Consider the following 14,822-nt stretch of genomic DNA (forward strand, 5'->3'; position numbering starts at 1 on the left):
CTAATAATGTACTAATAATGTACTAATAATGTTTTAATATTGTACTAATACTGTACTTATACTATACTAATACTGTACTAATTATATAGTTCTAATACTGCACTAATAATGTACTAATACTGTACTAATTCTGTTCTAATACTGCACTAATAATGTACTTATACTGTACTAATTCTGTTCTAATACTGCACTAATAATGTACTAATACCATACTTATACCGTTCTAATATTGTACTGTAATACTGTTCCAATATTAATACTGTACTAATAGTGTACTAATACTGTACTGATACTGCTCTAATACTGCACAAATACCGTGCCAATACTGAAGTGCCAAGACCATACTGCAGTGCCAATACTGTACTTAGACCTGTACTAATACTGTTCTAACACTGAACTATTAATGTACTAATAATGTACTAATACTCTGCTAATACTGTACTTATACTGTATACTAATACTGTTCTAATATCGTACTAATACTGCTATTATACTGTACTAAAACTGTCTTTACTGATACTGTACTATTAATGTACTAATACTGTCTGTGCTAATACCAATCACACTGACTACAATATATGAGCATGTATGTACATGTACACAATATGAAGAAAAGCTATCATCAGGAAATAACATCAATCTTTAGTATCAGTTCTGAAGACTCTGCATTATGTCTCTTACTATAAAATACACTGTTTTTCTGTGTACAGAAACTGCTGTACACCATTAACATGCCTGCGTAGCAGTCTGCCTATTTTGCATAGTATTCTGCAATGCGATACCGCATAAATTATACCCTGCACAGTATATATATATATATATAGTCATTGCCTGTGAATCAGTTATTCAGTAACTAAACATAGCCATAAATACCTAACAAATTCAAAGAAATTGTTGTCATTCAGTCTATTGTGAAAATTGATTTGTTATGTATGAAAGATTTCTCCGGCGTGCCCAGATGAAATGAACAATGTAGGAAAGTATATTTGTTTACATCTTACCCGGATTTCCATTCTTCTTGATTTTGAAATGTGGAGGTTGGCCTGGGGATGGCTTATTTTTAGCAGGGGCTTTGAAAGTGGTGTATTGATGCATATCAGTGATTTTGGATATGGCTTTGCACCTGAATACCACTTTGAACCAGCCTTTTTGATCATGACACACGATTTTCACTCGTTGATTTTAGCGAATAACATTTGCATCACACAACGACGTATGAAATGGCCTATATTCAAAGTATGACTGGGTCATAGAGGGCCTATACGTATACAGTACAAAAAGGTTACTAGATCACTCTAGAGGAGGTCATAGAAGTGCTGAAGTTGTGGGGAGACAGGTAAGCAAGTAGAGTGACTAAGATTTACCCAAACTTCAAGGTAATGTCAACAATAAATTTGTGTATTGGGAATGTTTAAATGACTCCATTCCATCAAAACAAAATCAGGACACAGATAAATACATTTTTAAATATACAAAGTACGACTGGGGGCGTCACTAAGGTTGGATGACTTGAGGGGGACGGGGAGTGAGAGGGGAAGAGTGGATTTTTTCTGTCATTTTTGTCTGACTTGGCATCTCACATTTCCCGACAATTCCATAATCCTCCAAAACAAGAGGTCTCCAAGCACCATGGCAGTATGGACAATTGAGTAATTATGTGACAGGTACGAATACAAATTTTAAGATAAAATGTCAAACCAATCCTTATGAGCAAATTGTGATGAAACATTGTAATTCCAAGTGTCATAGTCTAGCCAATTAAAACATCAAATTTTGAGATGAAATTTCAAAAGTTAGCCTCTTCCAATAATTTTAAAGCTTCGTCCCATCTCTCTCCCCCCCCCCCCCCACCTCTATTTTTTTCCTTTCAACCAGGGGAAGGAATTTGACCACTGGGAGTCGGCTTTAATGACCCCAGGGCAGTAACCCCTCCTTCGTTAAATCCTTGATTTGTCTCTGCCCCCCCCCCCCCCACCAATAAAAGTTCAGGTACCAACCAAACTCAGTCAAGGAAATATAATTTATTATCATTAGTAGAAAAATCTGGCATTTAGAGCTACTTATACTGACCAAATTTATATAGTCTAAGATATGCCTCATAATTATGCACCATTTTATGTCCAATTTTTTTTTATATTCTTGGGGAGGACTACACCACACCTCCCCCACCCCCTCCCCCTTCCAACTTACGAGTCAGCTTCAGTGACACAAGGGCAGCACCACCTCCTTTATAAAATATTTCTTTCGCCTATGGTCCTCCCATAAAGGTCCGGAACCCTATGTAAATCACTCATGGAAATTTTTTCCCTCACCCAACCACCATCGAAGTCCTGTACACTCCACTGCCCATGGCACCCGAGAAAATTATCTATAGAATTGGCAAATGAATATTGCTCATCCACTCCATAAGGATCTCCCCAAATATCTGAGTTAAATGGAAAAGTTACTGGTACTAGGAATATTTGATGGAGAACAAAACACAACAGTGGACAAACAAAGACAACCAGTGGACTGCAACTCTGGGACAAGGACTTTTCCAGAACATATAACTTCAAAGAAACAATGAATCCTCATATATTTAACAGCAATGTAATATTACTTCCACCTGATAGTTAACAATACAATAGGCCTACAGTATATAGACAGTCAGTTTGTTAAACATCTTGTTAGGTATAAAACTAACCACAAGTTCAAGGCAATGGACTGACACAATGCACACTATTGAAAAGTGTAAGGGAGAATAAGAGTTGACATTGTAAATGCAGAAAACTGCAAGGCTCTAAATCAAAAGGTAACCTTGGTAAATTGCACAGAACTGAGTTGATTGACATTCAGTGATGAGGGCGGGCATTCAGTACTCATCATCCATGTGACTCTCAAAATCCTTATGTGTTCCCAAATTTAACAGGTCCTGTTTGGTTAATAAATCTGCCACACCTTCAACCAGGGACCTCTCCCAGTGTATGATCAAGGTAAGATCAGGGCTAAGCCATGCTCTTCTCATGGATTCCCTTATTTACTACTTTTTAAGAAAAAGTCGCCCAGGAAAGAACCTGGGCACGAAAACTAAACTACCGAACGACTCATCCGCTATCAACCCCAGTGCTCTTGCATCGGGACTGTAACTGTGTGCACATCGTTGGGTGTGCATCACCATTCCCCTCGAAAGGAAACAGATACTACAAATGATGTTCGCCAAAAGGCCGAGAAGCTATGGATTCCCTTATTTGAGGATTCCCTTACTTACAGGGTTGACCAAGCTGTCTTCAACGCAGACACTCTAGCATGATCGAACCATTCCCTGCATCAGATAGCTAGGTAGGTGTCTTTAATAATGTTGACACTGTAACACAAACAGACAGCAAACTTATAGAACTGAGGGCGCTATTGATAAATGTGCAGAAAGTATTTGTTGCACTACACAGTTCACTTACAGAACTAAAGGGTCAAACTGTCAAAGAGATGTTCTGTTCTCACCCTTTTCAGTGTTATTCTAGTGATCATAAAGTACTTTGATTTATTGTTTTTGTTTTTGTATCATTGGGGGGGGGGGACAGGGGAGGAAGAAGGGGGCAGGAGCTAGCCTCCCAAAAGTGTGTCATAATCTTTCCCAATATATTTCCAACTATTTATAAAGTCCATCCACACACAATACCAGTGACTATGTAATGTTCAGGGTTTAATGGACTCCCTACAACATTTTGTCTATTGGCTTGTCACAAGAATTTCATTGTTGTTTTACTGCATGTCATGTAGAGTGTGGTAGCCTAGTCATCCCATCTCTCTGTTTACAATCAAATTATACTTTGCACTGTACATCCAGCTCAACTGAATTCTACTCAAGATTTCAAAATGACCAAACTCTTTTTTGCATACCACAAAAATATCCGACTTGAGGTCATGCAATGGGCAAGTATCTTCCGGAAAATGCACAGTGCACAAAGAACACATAAATGTATGAAAATGTCTCATTCCTGCCACTTTCATATAAATGCATACATGTACGTACAATCAAAGACTCGTTCAATCATTTAGTATTAAAGCAATAGGAGCTAATCTGATTGGAGTGTCTGCAAAACAAGCACACTTATTATGTTTTACCTAACAAACATTTAGCAGTGGTAACAATGCAATCAATTGAAGAAGCATGGGGCTAAACATTTGGCTAACTAAGTTTTTTAAGAATTTTTTTTTTGTAAGTAGTCAACAGTTATACCAGTCCAATATCCCAATAGTGGTCAGCATTAACTGTGTAGTTCCATAACAAGGTGCCTGAAAATATTTTTAGCAGACGCGACATGTACCCATTGCACTCAAAGCCCTTTGGGATGCTTCAGTCGTCACTGCATAAATAACAGTAAATACCAAGATACAATTTCATTTTCAAGCATCCAGATGAGGAAAATCAAATATTTATGATGGGATGTAAATTTTAAATTTACGATATGAGTTCTTGGATGGATATATGGTATAAGCCTTTAATGTATTTAAACATGATCCTTAATATTTGCAAATCCCTTGAAAGGATTTCTAGGCAGAATGACTGTTCTTAATTTATTATTAGATCAGATAATTACTTTTATAACTGGAGAATGTTGAATTCTCTAATAAAATAACCTCCTGCCATGTTTGCAAATGTTCCAGAAGGTTCTTACTTTATCTCTCAGTGTCTAAGATCTCCCTAACAAGTCTGATTAATTCCTGGTAGCACTGCAGTTTATACCTGGACTTTCCTGAGCATTTCAAAAGTGGGTACCAATATTTTGTAGTGTACATATCTAGGTGCTGTAGGGTGGCTGGTTAACCTAAAAATGTAAGGTGTTAATTATTGCTAATCATCTACGTATTATCTAAGGTTTCCCAATGTTACCCTAAATCTGCAGATCCTATGTCTAGTCTTAGATAAATCAAATAAGAAAACTCATAAACATCAGGCTTACAAAAATATCACATTCATCAAAAATTACATGTTGGATTAATTAATCACTGGGCTGGATGAATCGGGATGCGTTCACCTCCCTCTGTATTGGAGAAAGTGATGATAGGCTAAGGAACTCTCCTCTGTCAGACGGGGATGTTGCATGGCATTCCCCGCCGCAGGTATTTGTGAGATAGTTACACACCTGCCTGATGATCCCTTGGACACTCATTAAATTTCAAAACTTAGGGGAGGCTTGAAATATGCCCGTGTTCAACTGTGATAAAAATGGAGTTTCAAATGAGCTTCTGCTGGATTCGTAAAGCTTGTCAACTTTACTAAACCGAAACTGTGATTTGGTCATTAAATTATTCTAATTGAAATGACCATGAATGACAAAGGCATGACATTAGGCCTAGGCTAATCAATTTTGGTTAACACTTTCACTTATCTCATACGCATCACTTACGCCCATATTTAAAGACCTAGTTCTAGGGTCCTGATATAAACATGTGCCATAGATAGCCTACCTTCTTTAGAACCAAATTTCAGTCAAGATTGCCATGGTCTTCAATAAATTCCATACTAGTGCTACAAGTACAAGGGACACACCTTCATACTTATCCTCAGTTACACTTAGACTGTAGAGGTCTACTGTAACACTGCTAGGACGGGACATCTTTTCAAATATTTTTTTTTTCTTTTAATAAGAGTATTACAAACATACATGGTAGTTAACATAGAGGTTACGCACTTTGAGGCCTTTGCATAAAGCGCTCTATAAATATTTGCTTATTATTATTATTATTACTTCATGTAATTTCCCAACTGACTTACTAAGTCGTCAAAGAAACGAATGTGGTCACTAAGGAGTAATGCATCTTTGTAGACGTTTTCACTGCCCACGTTAGGTACACTCTTCTTCGCATCTGGTACAGTGGTAGCCTAACATAACGTTTGGTAATGTTGACAATAAAAAATAAACTAGCAACGAGAACGTATAAGTTCATTTTTTATTTGAATACAAACATCTTTACTCACCGATAAGCATATTTCTACGTTAAAAGCCTTAGCAGATCTCTGAAGGTATACTGTAGTCTAAAATTGTATCAGTAATTTGTAAAATTTTCGTACTGCTTGTCTTTTTTTTAGTTTTTAAGTGGTGGCGCAATTTAATTTTCGCTCTGCAACTAAGGTTAATTTTAGCCACAAAGCACCTCTGTATTATTTCCAACACGATGCACTCGGCCAGTCGAGTAAGAAATCGCTTTATAGTATAATGCCACCAGTGGCGTAGGAAGGTACTTTTGAGTGGGGGGGGGGGGGAGGGGGGACTGAAGACTGATGGCCTGCCTGGGAGGGGTCTAAGGGGAGGGGGTGTGAATTTTTTTTGCATTTTCAGGTGGCCTCAGATGCAATTTGATGCAGTATAGCACACTTCAACACCCACTCCAGTTTGTAAATAATTTTGCATTTTTACCTGGCCTTAGATGCAATTTGGTGCTCCAAATGAGATTTTTTTCTCATTTCGAAAAAAGGGGTTTTCTGACTTGCGAAGTGGATGGGCGGAATGATTCTTCCGCCCCACCCCATATTTTCACTGGGGGGCTAGCGCCCCAGCCCCCCGGTTCCTACGCCCTTGTATGCCACACTATCTTCAGGAAACTAGATTACGTCCCCTCATGGGGGATAGGAGGGGACAGTCCCTTGATCTCATATACTGTCAAGTTGCGGGACCATTAATACACTGAGCAACTCGCAACTTTCTCCGTTTTTATAAGGATGAAAGGGATGCATGTTTGTACGGTAACTTCGCGATGCTCAGAGCGTAAATTGTTCTTTCAGAAGACAACGGTGATTTAACAGGCTATGATCTCTCTGATATTGCTCTGATATTTTTTTGCTTCGATGGTTGGTCAGACCCCCCCCCCCCGGGTAATTGATAGACTTAAATAGATCTCTGATCAAAACGCTAAAATTTACAGTACCACGGTATATAGCCTTGGAGAAATCATTCGTGAATGTGCCGAAACTGCCTCAGAATACAAACTTAAGGGTTTCTTTTCACTGTATCATATTTAGCCGTTTCGCTGAGGTTGTATTCGTAAAAACTACTACACACCTCAGACTCAGACATATATGTAGGCTATAATACGTAGTTCTCGGATTTAGGGGACGAGCCGATCGATTTACCAGCTATTGCTGCCCCCCCCCCCCCGGACCCAACACACCAACAAACAAATACTAGGTAAGTGGGGAATCCTGGTAACCCCTCTTATTTTCACGGTAAGAGTCACTTGAAATAATTCGGTCCAGGTGCGGTTTCAAAAGTTGTTAAATGTGGTCTATTGCCTAGATTTGACAAGGTTCCGTAATATATATTGGTAAGTTTGAATGGTTTAATTCTTGAGTAGATTGCGTTCACGCTTCTTCAAATTTGTTGACATTTGGTCATGTTTCCAGGGATCGGTTAATTGCACATCTAGCTAATGCTGGGGCCTCGTTGTTTGGTAGATGGTGAATTTCTCTGTTGAACAGTATGTTTAAACAAAATTGGGGGGGGGGGGGGGCGATGCGATGTGACAGGCAATAGTCTTGATAAGGATTATATGTTACTAGTGGAGGTTCTAATGTGTGTTTTGATCGCAGGGAATGTGATGGTTATAGTTCTAACAGTATCAGGAAGGGTGCCATGGTACAGAGTTACAGGGGCAAGCTGGAGATTGTCTTTACCAATTCTAGAAGTATTCGTAACAAATTTAATGAATATACTGTTCTTCTTGAGGATCTGAAGCCTGCTGTATTTGGTATCACAGCATCTTGGTTAAAAGGAGGACATTGATATTACTGAGGTTTCTTACCCAGGGTATGTTGTGTATCGTCAGGACAAGGAGGATACTCATAATGGTATTTGTGGGTGAGTTTCACTGTATGTTAGGGATGATATTGTAAGTGTTGAGAAGTCTGTGTTACAAGGTTCGTTTGTCAATTCTGTCTGGTGCGAGTTGTCCACAGGCATCTCCAATAGGTCCATTATAGTGTAATTACTATTGGTGTTGTTACCGTTCTCCTAACAGCGGTGAAGATAAGGATGGCTTGCTGTTTGGAGCAATCAGAAGTGCTGCGGGGAAGTTGTTATGATGGGCGACATTAATTTTCCAGACATTAATTGGATGGATGGTTCCAGTGGTAGGAAGGGTAATAACTTAATTTCTTTTAATATATTTTTTTTTATTGTTAGAGAATGTTTGCTACATAAACAAAGTTTCTGATACATAATTACAACTCTGAAATGTTTCTGTCACTATGACTTTAAAGCTTCTTTCGTTAATGGGATTATTCACTGGAACAAACAATTGTGATACTATAGATGAGATATGTCATTGGACATATCCAGAATTCAGCTCTGAATTACCTCAGCCCAGCAGATTAATGCTGTGATACAACCAAGGCAGTTAATTTCCTTTGATTTATACCCGAGCCATATCTGATGGTTATATGGCCCTGAGCACATATGACATATTAGAACTTACAGGGTGCTTCAATTGTAGAAACATTAGATGGTGTGATTCTCCCCTCATATATTTATATTTCCATATATGGTTTTCGTAATCAGAATGAAATTCCTACATTAGGGAGTTCCACTTACTTGTGCATTGTCAGCTTAAAATGTAATAGTTTTCAGGACAGCATCTCTGGGAGAATCTCTTACAATGCTGTTTCTTATACCTGGATGAATTATATTTTCACTTGCCTGATTCTTAATAAATGTCTGATCTCAGCAAATACAAGAAGTGTTGTTTTCTGGTATCTTAAGGGGAACTAGCTGTGCAACAAATACCTAAATAAATATGAAAATCGTTTACATCTTTGTTGTGTAAATGCTCATTACCCGTAAACATTAGGTATCCTTTACATTATATTTAGGTACGAGAAATACTTTTTACTTCTTTTACGACTTTTACTCGGTGTAAGTTGGTTCACCAGTATTTCTGGGACTTATTCCCTCGTATAGGACGTTAAAGACACCAAAAGTACTGGTCAGAGGGAATAATTCAATTTCTCCGCAATGTTTCTGCATAAATTAAGGACTTCAGCGGTGTCGTTTTCACTTTCCATATATGGAAATGATTTAGTAAAGCAAAAAGAAAAAGCTGTGGAATATATATTTGAAAGCACTTGCAGCTTCCGGGGGTAGGGGGGGGGGGGCTCGAAGCACCTGTAAACTGCAGCATGAACACTGATCTACCTTGCTCTCTCTTCTTTTCCTTTTTCTTCGTTTTTTTTTTTGGTCTTTTATATTTACAGTTTTGCTCTTACAGGGGGCGAGGAGGGGCAAGTTTACCCCCCCCTTGCCAACATATGCAGAGGAGCATTTATGATATATTTTTGTAGATTCTTCTTGAAAACTCAGGAACACTTTGTAAAACTTTGTTAAACTTTTTTTTTCAAAGAGGAAACAATGTATTTTTTCGAAAATAATATGTAATAGGAGAAAAAGTTTTTGAAGAACACATGCTATATATGATGACATCACATACCACCTCTTGCAAGTGATCCACTAGTAAGAGAGGGTTTTGTAAGTCAAACTATACGGGTATACAGCCTACTTCAATTAAGGTAGGTCTACAATATATTGAGATGTGGGGGGGGGGGGGTTCCTATACTATATCATTTATACATGTAGACTATGTTTTCGCTTACGGCTAAGTAATCTGCTATTGGGGTATTCACCCTTCTTAAAAGTATTCGGTTTGAGTGTTATATGATGAGGACTGAAACTAATTTTTATAGCTGTTATTCATGTTAATTGTTACAGTTTTAGTTGGAAGAACGTATAGACTGAAATCAAATTTGTAGACTATAGTTTTAGCAATTCCCCATTATTTCGAAATACTAATTTCCCAATACTCCTATTATTAACCGGACGGTATTTCGCGGCCGGGTATTTCCCCGCTGTACAACCCTGAAGCAACATGTATTATACATTACCCGTACAGTCATCATGTATTCATATACTTTTCATAACACACAAATACGCCCACATTGCAGTATTACCTGTTTCCCCTTACAGCAATGCTGTACATTGCCAAGGACTGATATTCAAATTAGGCATATAAGCATAAATATGACCTGGATACAGAGTAGAGTCAAGCACTAATGTTCTCTGACGTCAAGAAATGGCAGTACATTGTGATAACGTTACTCCTATCTCCAGATATCTGGGGTTCAGTCGTACCGTTTGCATATATATATATATATATATATATATATATATATATATATATATACATGACCTCTAAGGCGGAAATGACGTCTGGTCGAGATTGTTCAGTGTACTAACTTACTTTCGATTTATCCATTGATTCTATGACAGCGCAGATCAAGTCCGACAGAAGTCTATGCCCTTCTGAAATGTTCACTGCTTGCTCTGTATCCTTCATTTTCGCTTCCCTCTTCAGATCCAGCCAAGATAGTCATGTAAAGTGACATTATCCAGTTTTCGGTCTATAATGTTTGGACGTATGACGTTTTCTTGTAAAAGCATTCTTCATGTGACAAACAAACCTGAACAATTTTGTGTGGCTTTTGTCGGTGTAAGCTCGATATTGTAACGCCATGTGAGTCAGGTCACATCAAGGCAGAATAGCACCAACTGTCGGATCACTCATTCGGCGCACAACCCGTCAAATATACACCTACTAGCATTAATGTAAGTATTAGCACAAACCACACTTGCTTCTTACTTGTACAACTATGTTATCAGTAACTTGGGACGGGTGTTTTGCCGGCGTAAATAAGTTATTGTCTTGTCAACGGTTCCTCGAATCTCTGGGACTGATTTCACCAGATCATAATCTAGTAAATGCACCATATTTTCACATGCATGATAATTAATTGTAAAGTTTATATCCACGTCATGTAATGATTTGACATATTCAGTTCACCACTGTTACATGACCAATATAACATAGTAAAAAACAATAATAGTCATATGCCTACTTGTTCAAATGTACTTCGTGCCTTATATATCCTTCAGTATATTCGTGCTGATGAAAATTGCCTGGACATGATATGTATTGTCTTTGTGAGGTCAAATGTTCAATAACCAAAAACAGTATTTCGGACGTTAGGCACATACCAAATCAAAATTGGCTGTAATACTGCAAATTTAAATTGCATTAGTTAATGTAGAGGGCCAAAGGTCACTTGAGCAAAAGGGGTCAAGTGATCGATCTTGGCCAAGTTTGTTGGAAAATGTATATCCTAAAATGTATATCCTAAAGGAAAAACTCCTAAACGGTAAAGACGATGGACTTCAAACTTGATGGTTATGTGCCCGAAAGGGGCATTTTTTTGTATCCAGCGTTTTCAATATATTGTACGTTTTGATCCCACAGTCATTCCAGTAAATAGCTTAGTTCCAAAGATGCAAGAACAGGTCCATGTTTATATATATATATATATATATATATATATATATATATATATATATATATATATGAATGGCCAGCTAATCCACCCAATCACTTACCTTACCAATAAGCCAATATGTAACGTGTATAGCACAGCCTTAAGTCTATGACATATTAGATACAAGTTTAGTTTTCAGTATTTTGTTTGGCTGATACAGTCAGCGCCTAAATTATCATCTCTTGCCTACACGAAATGATTGTGGAAGGGGAAGTAAACGTGTCATAACTGTTATCAATTCATTGTATGTTATTATATGTTCCTGCAGGTATATTCTGTGACAGTAAGACATTGTAGCAACTCTATAGTCGTTTTCAAGTGATATCAGCATGGCCACCAACAGTTCCTCTAAAGCGAAATCGTAAGTATAACGAATTAATGATATTGATTTTCACTAGCAAACCACAGCTCACACAAACAGTATTTTATAGGAAATGACGCCACCGCGAGGTTTAAAGTCACAGGCGAGTCACCTTATGGTCACCTGATGGCTAAATGAGTCAAGTACAATTAAGGAATTATTTATTTTAAGTTATTTACATATCATAAATGCATTAGAACAATATACCATTGATAGAAGGAATGAACTGAATACAGTACTATGTCCACCTGGTATACATATGTAAACTGACACACATACTGCTCATACATAACAGGCCCAGTGCAGCCGCATAAGTAATAAGCTAACTCTACACAGTGAATGTCACATTATCTAAAGCATTTGCCTTTTCGGCAGCTAATAGCAAATTACTCTCATTTCCATTTGTTTGTCTTGTGTTTATCTTTTCAATGACATTTCATAACATCAATGCTTTTGATTTGTGTCCTCTTTCATGTATCTCAAACTTAAGTATGCTTACTTTTGAAGATTTGTTGTGATATTACAGTAGCGGTGTGACAAGTTGGCTTAACAACAGGCAAAATTCATGTCCCGCGAGTTGATTCGCGACTTAATTAGACTAAACTGTTACGGGATGGGATTTCTACATCTCTTTGTTCCGGTATTAATTTAATTTTTATTAAGATAGTGTGAAATACAATTTTTGTTAATTGAGGGTGACAAACTGGAAGTGAACGCCCTTAAGAGACGTAAATATGGGGATTATCTCCAGAGTCAGGGACGTAGCCAGGGGGGAGCAGGGGGAGCGACCGCTCCCCCCCCCCCTTTCAGTGTCGAAAAAAATGTTTAAAAACTGTTGTTTTTTTAGCATGGTATTTTGTTAGTGCTCTTTTGATCTTGAATACTCGTCAGCTCCGTTAACTCAATTATAATCGTAGTAACATTCACGCCTACTGATTCAACTACTTACTTAGTTTGGCAGATGCAATTAGCTAAATTTAGCCTATAGCCTATTACAAGCCTACAGTTGGCCACTGCGTAATAAAATACATATTGCCTACCTAACCGCACTCTATGTAATGTCACGAACCGTATGCACAACAACGTCGACAACGTTCGTTCTCATCCTTTCTATGATTCGTCCTAAGTTGTTGCACGAACAGCATGTTATGAAGCTAAGCTAGCAATCGTACGTGATACGCACTTCCTATAAATAATTATTACACTGCTAATACACTGCGATAACGATATTTGTTTTTAGGCCACTGCATATCTGGCTATATTCCAAAATATGAAAGTTTATATTGTCCATCAGTTAAGTTGGTCAAATGTATTAAAGTCCAGACATTGGAATAAACAAGAATCATCCTACTTGAAAAATTGTAAAAGAGCACTATGTTTGTCTTTCTGATATATTATGTAAAAGAACATGTAAAAGAATTCAAACAGGAAACAAAATCTGCTGATAATATGATATCATATGATCAGGGGCGTAGCCAGTATGTAGCACTGTGGGCCCGGGCCTACACTTTTTTGGCCAAGTTATCTGTTTTTAAAAACACCCATATTTCAAATCCATAAGCTTGCTGGACGAGTTTAAGAGTCTAGACAGGAATAACTATTGAAATGAACGTAGCAAGAATATGGCTTAATTAGGTGACCTAGTCTTCTAATTTAGGCTGTCATTTCTATCGCGTGCCGTTTCATTCAACACTCTACCCGCCGAAAAAGACTATAGGATCCGATCTTGTCAGTGTTGTAACATCTAGTTAAGAACCTGTTTACGCAGATAATATTTCAGTTGAGAAAACAGTTGAGAAATTTGAATCAGATGGCAATCGTCGGATAGCTCTCGCCTTCTCTTATTAGGCTATCTAACATTTACAGTTGTATCTAAGACATTTCTGGCCAATCTATATATGTAACTACAAGTATCAGCAGTTCAAAAGTAGGACTACTCTGTACATGTACCTTGCTAATTTTAAATACATTATGTATTATTGAATTATGTACTTAATTTATCTTTATGTATCTTAACTCGTTTGTTTTTTTGGTTGAAAAGTGATATTGAATGAGGTGTCTCAAGTTAGGAAGAGGTCATGGAACCAGCATGAACACTCGGGAAGGGCCGTTTCCGGCCATCTGGGGGATTTGTAAAACCAAAAATTTTCTTGTACGCTCCGCGCCAACTGATGGTGGCGCTCCGCTCAGATAGTCGTGCCTAAATTTTTGAAAATCGATATCAATCGCAAAAAGTGCTCCCCCCCCCCTTTCAAATTCCTGGCTACGTCGCTGTCCAGAGTAACTTTAAATGGGACATAATGGAGCTTACGGGGTAAATATATACATTCCATACTATACATAACAATGCTCACAACTCAAAATACAATGCTAACCCGACCCTACACCCTCCCATATGGACAATCCCTTTAGTAAGTTTTATTAAAAGGGTATTTTACTATAGATATGATAAACCATCAAGGTACTCTAAAAATACCACGTTCACTATATATACGTGATCACTTATTACTTCCTCTCTTAAGATTCTCAGCTTTCGTATGGTCATACTTACACAGATCCAGATTTTCAACCTTATCAATTGCTTCCAAAAAGTGCTTTAAAACTCATTTGACATTAAAATAAGAATCCTTGACGTTTGATTACTATCATTTACTATACTTTATAAGCCGTGCAAAATCCAAAGCTCACTAATTACAATATTCATCCAAATATCAATGGATACATAATACATGTAACAACTATAGGTGCATTTTTCGTTTCTCTACGTACAGGAGACATTTGCATTGTACAACTATCGGTAGATTTTCGACAGAAGATAACTGTTATGTATTCTGTATGGATTTGCAGAAGAATGGTCGCCGCATGGCCGTGTCTGGATACAACGAAGAGACAGCCTTCGTAGACATTTTTAGCTTAGATATTGACTCTAATTCTCACGAAAACCCGTTGCTTTCGTCTCAACCTACCTGTTGTTCTGTGCAATCGCTAGAGTCATATGAAATTAGACCATGCGTTTGCTTTCTGAATGATGATTTGCTCATAAAATCTTTTAGAAATGCAATAATATTG

The 14,822-nt window shown here is 37.7% G+C and overlaps 1 protein-coding gene across 3 annotated transcripts in view; it reads right to left on the reverse strand.

Annotated features, from left to right (window-relative positions):
- The window catches only part of LOC139975840 (pleckstrin homology domain-containing family G member 5-like), a 157,228-nt gene that overhangs the window by 112,404 nt on the left and 30,002 nt on the right, over window positions 1–14,822 (reverse strand). The window contains exon 1 of one of the 3 annotated variants that reach the window (XM_071984070.1): window positions 5,960–5,984. The exons of the other annotated variants lie outside the window; for them this stretch is intronic. Coding sequence (XP_071840171.1) covers window positions 5,960–5,969 — 10 coding nt within the window. The 5' untranslated portion in view covers window positions 5,970–5,984. Of the gene's footprint in view, window positions 1–5,959; window positions 5,985–14,822 lie in introns of those variants that run through there. 3 annotated transcript variants of the gene reach the window in all.

This window comes from Apostichopus japonicus, chromosome 11 (genome assembly GCF_037975245.1).
Source record: "Apostichopus japonicus isolate 1M-3 chromosome 11, ASM3797524v1, whole genome shotgun sequence".
Taxonomy (NCBI): domain Eukaryota; kingdom Metazoa; phylum Echinodermata; class Holothuroidea; order Aspidochirotida; family Stichopodidae; genus Apostichopus; species Apostichopus japonicus.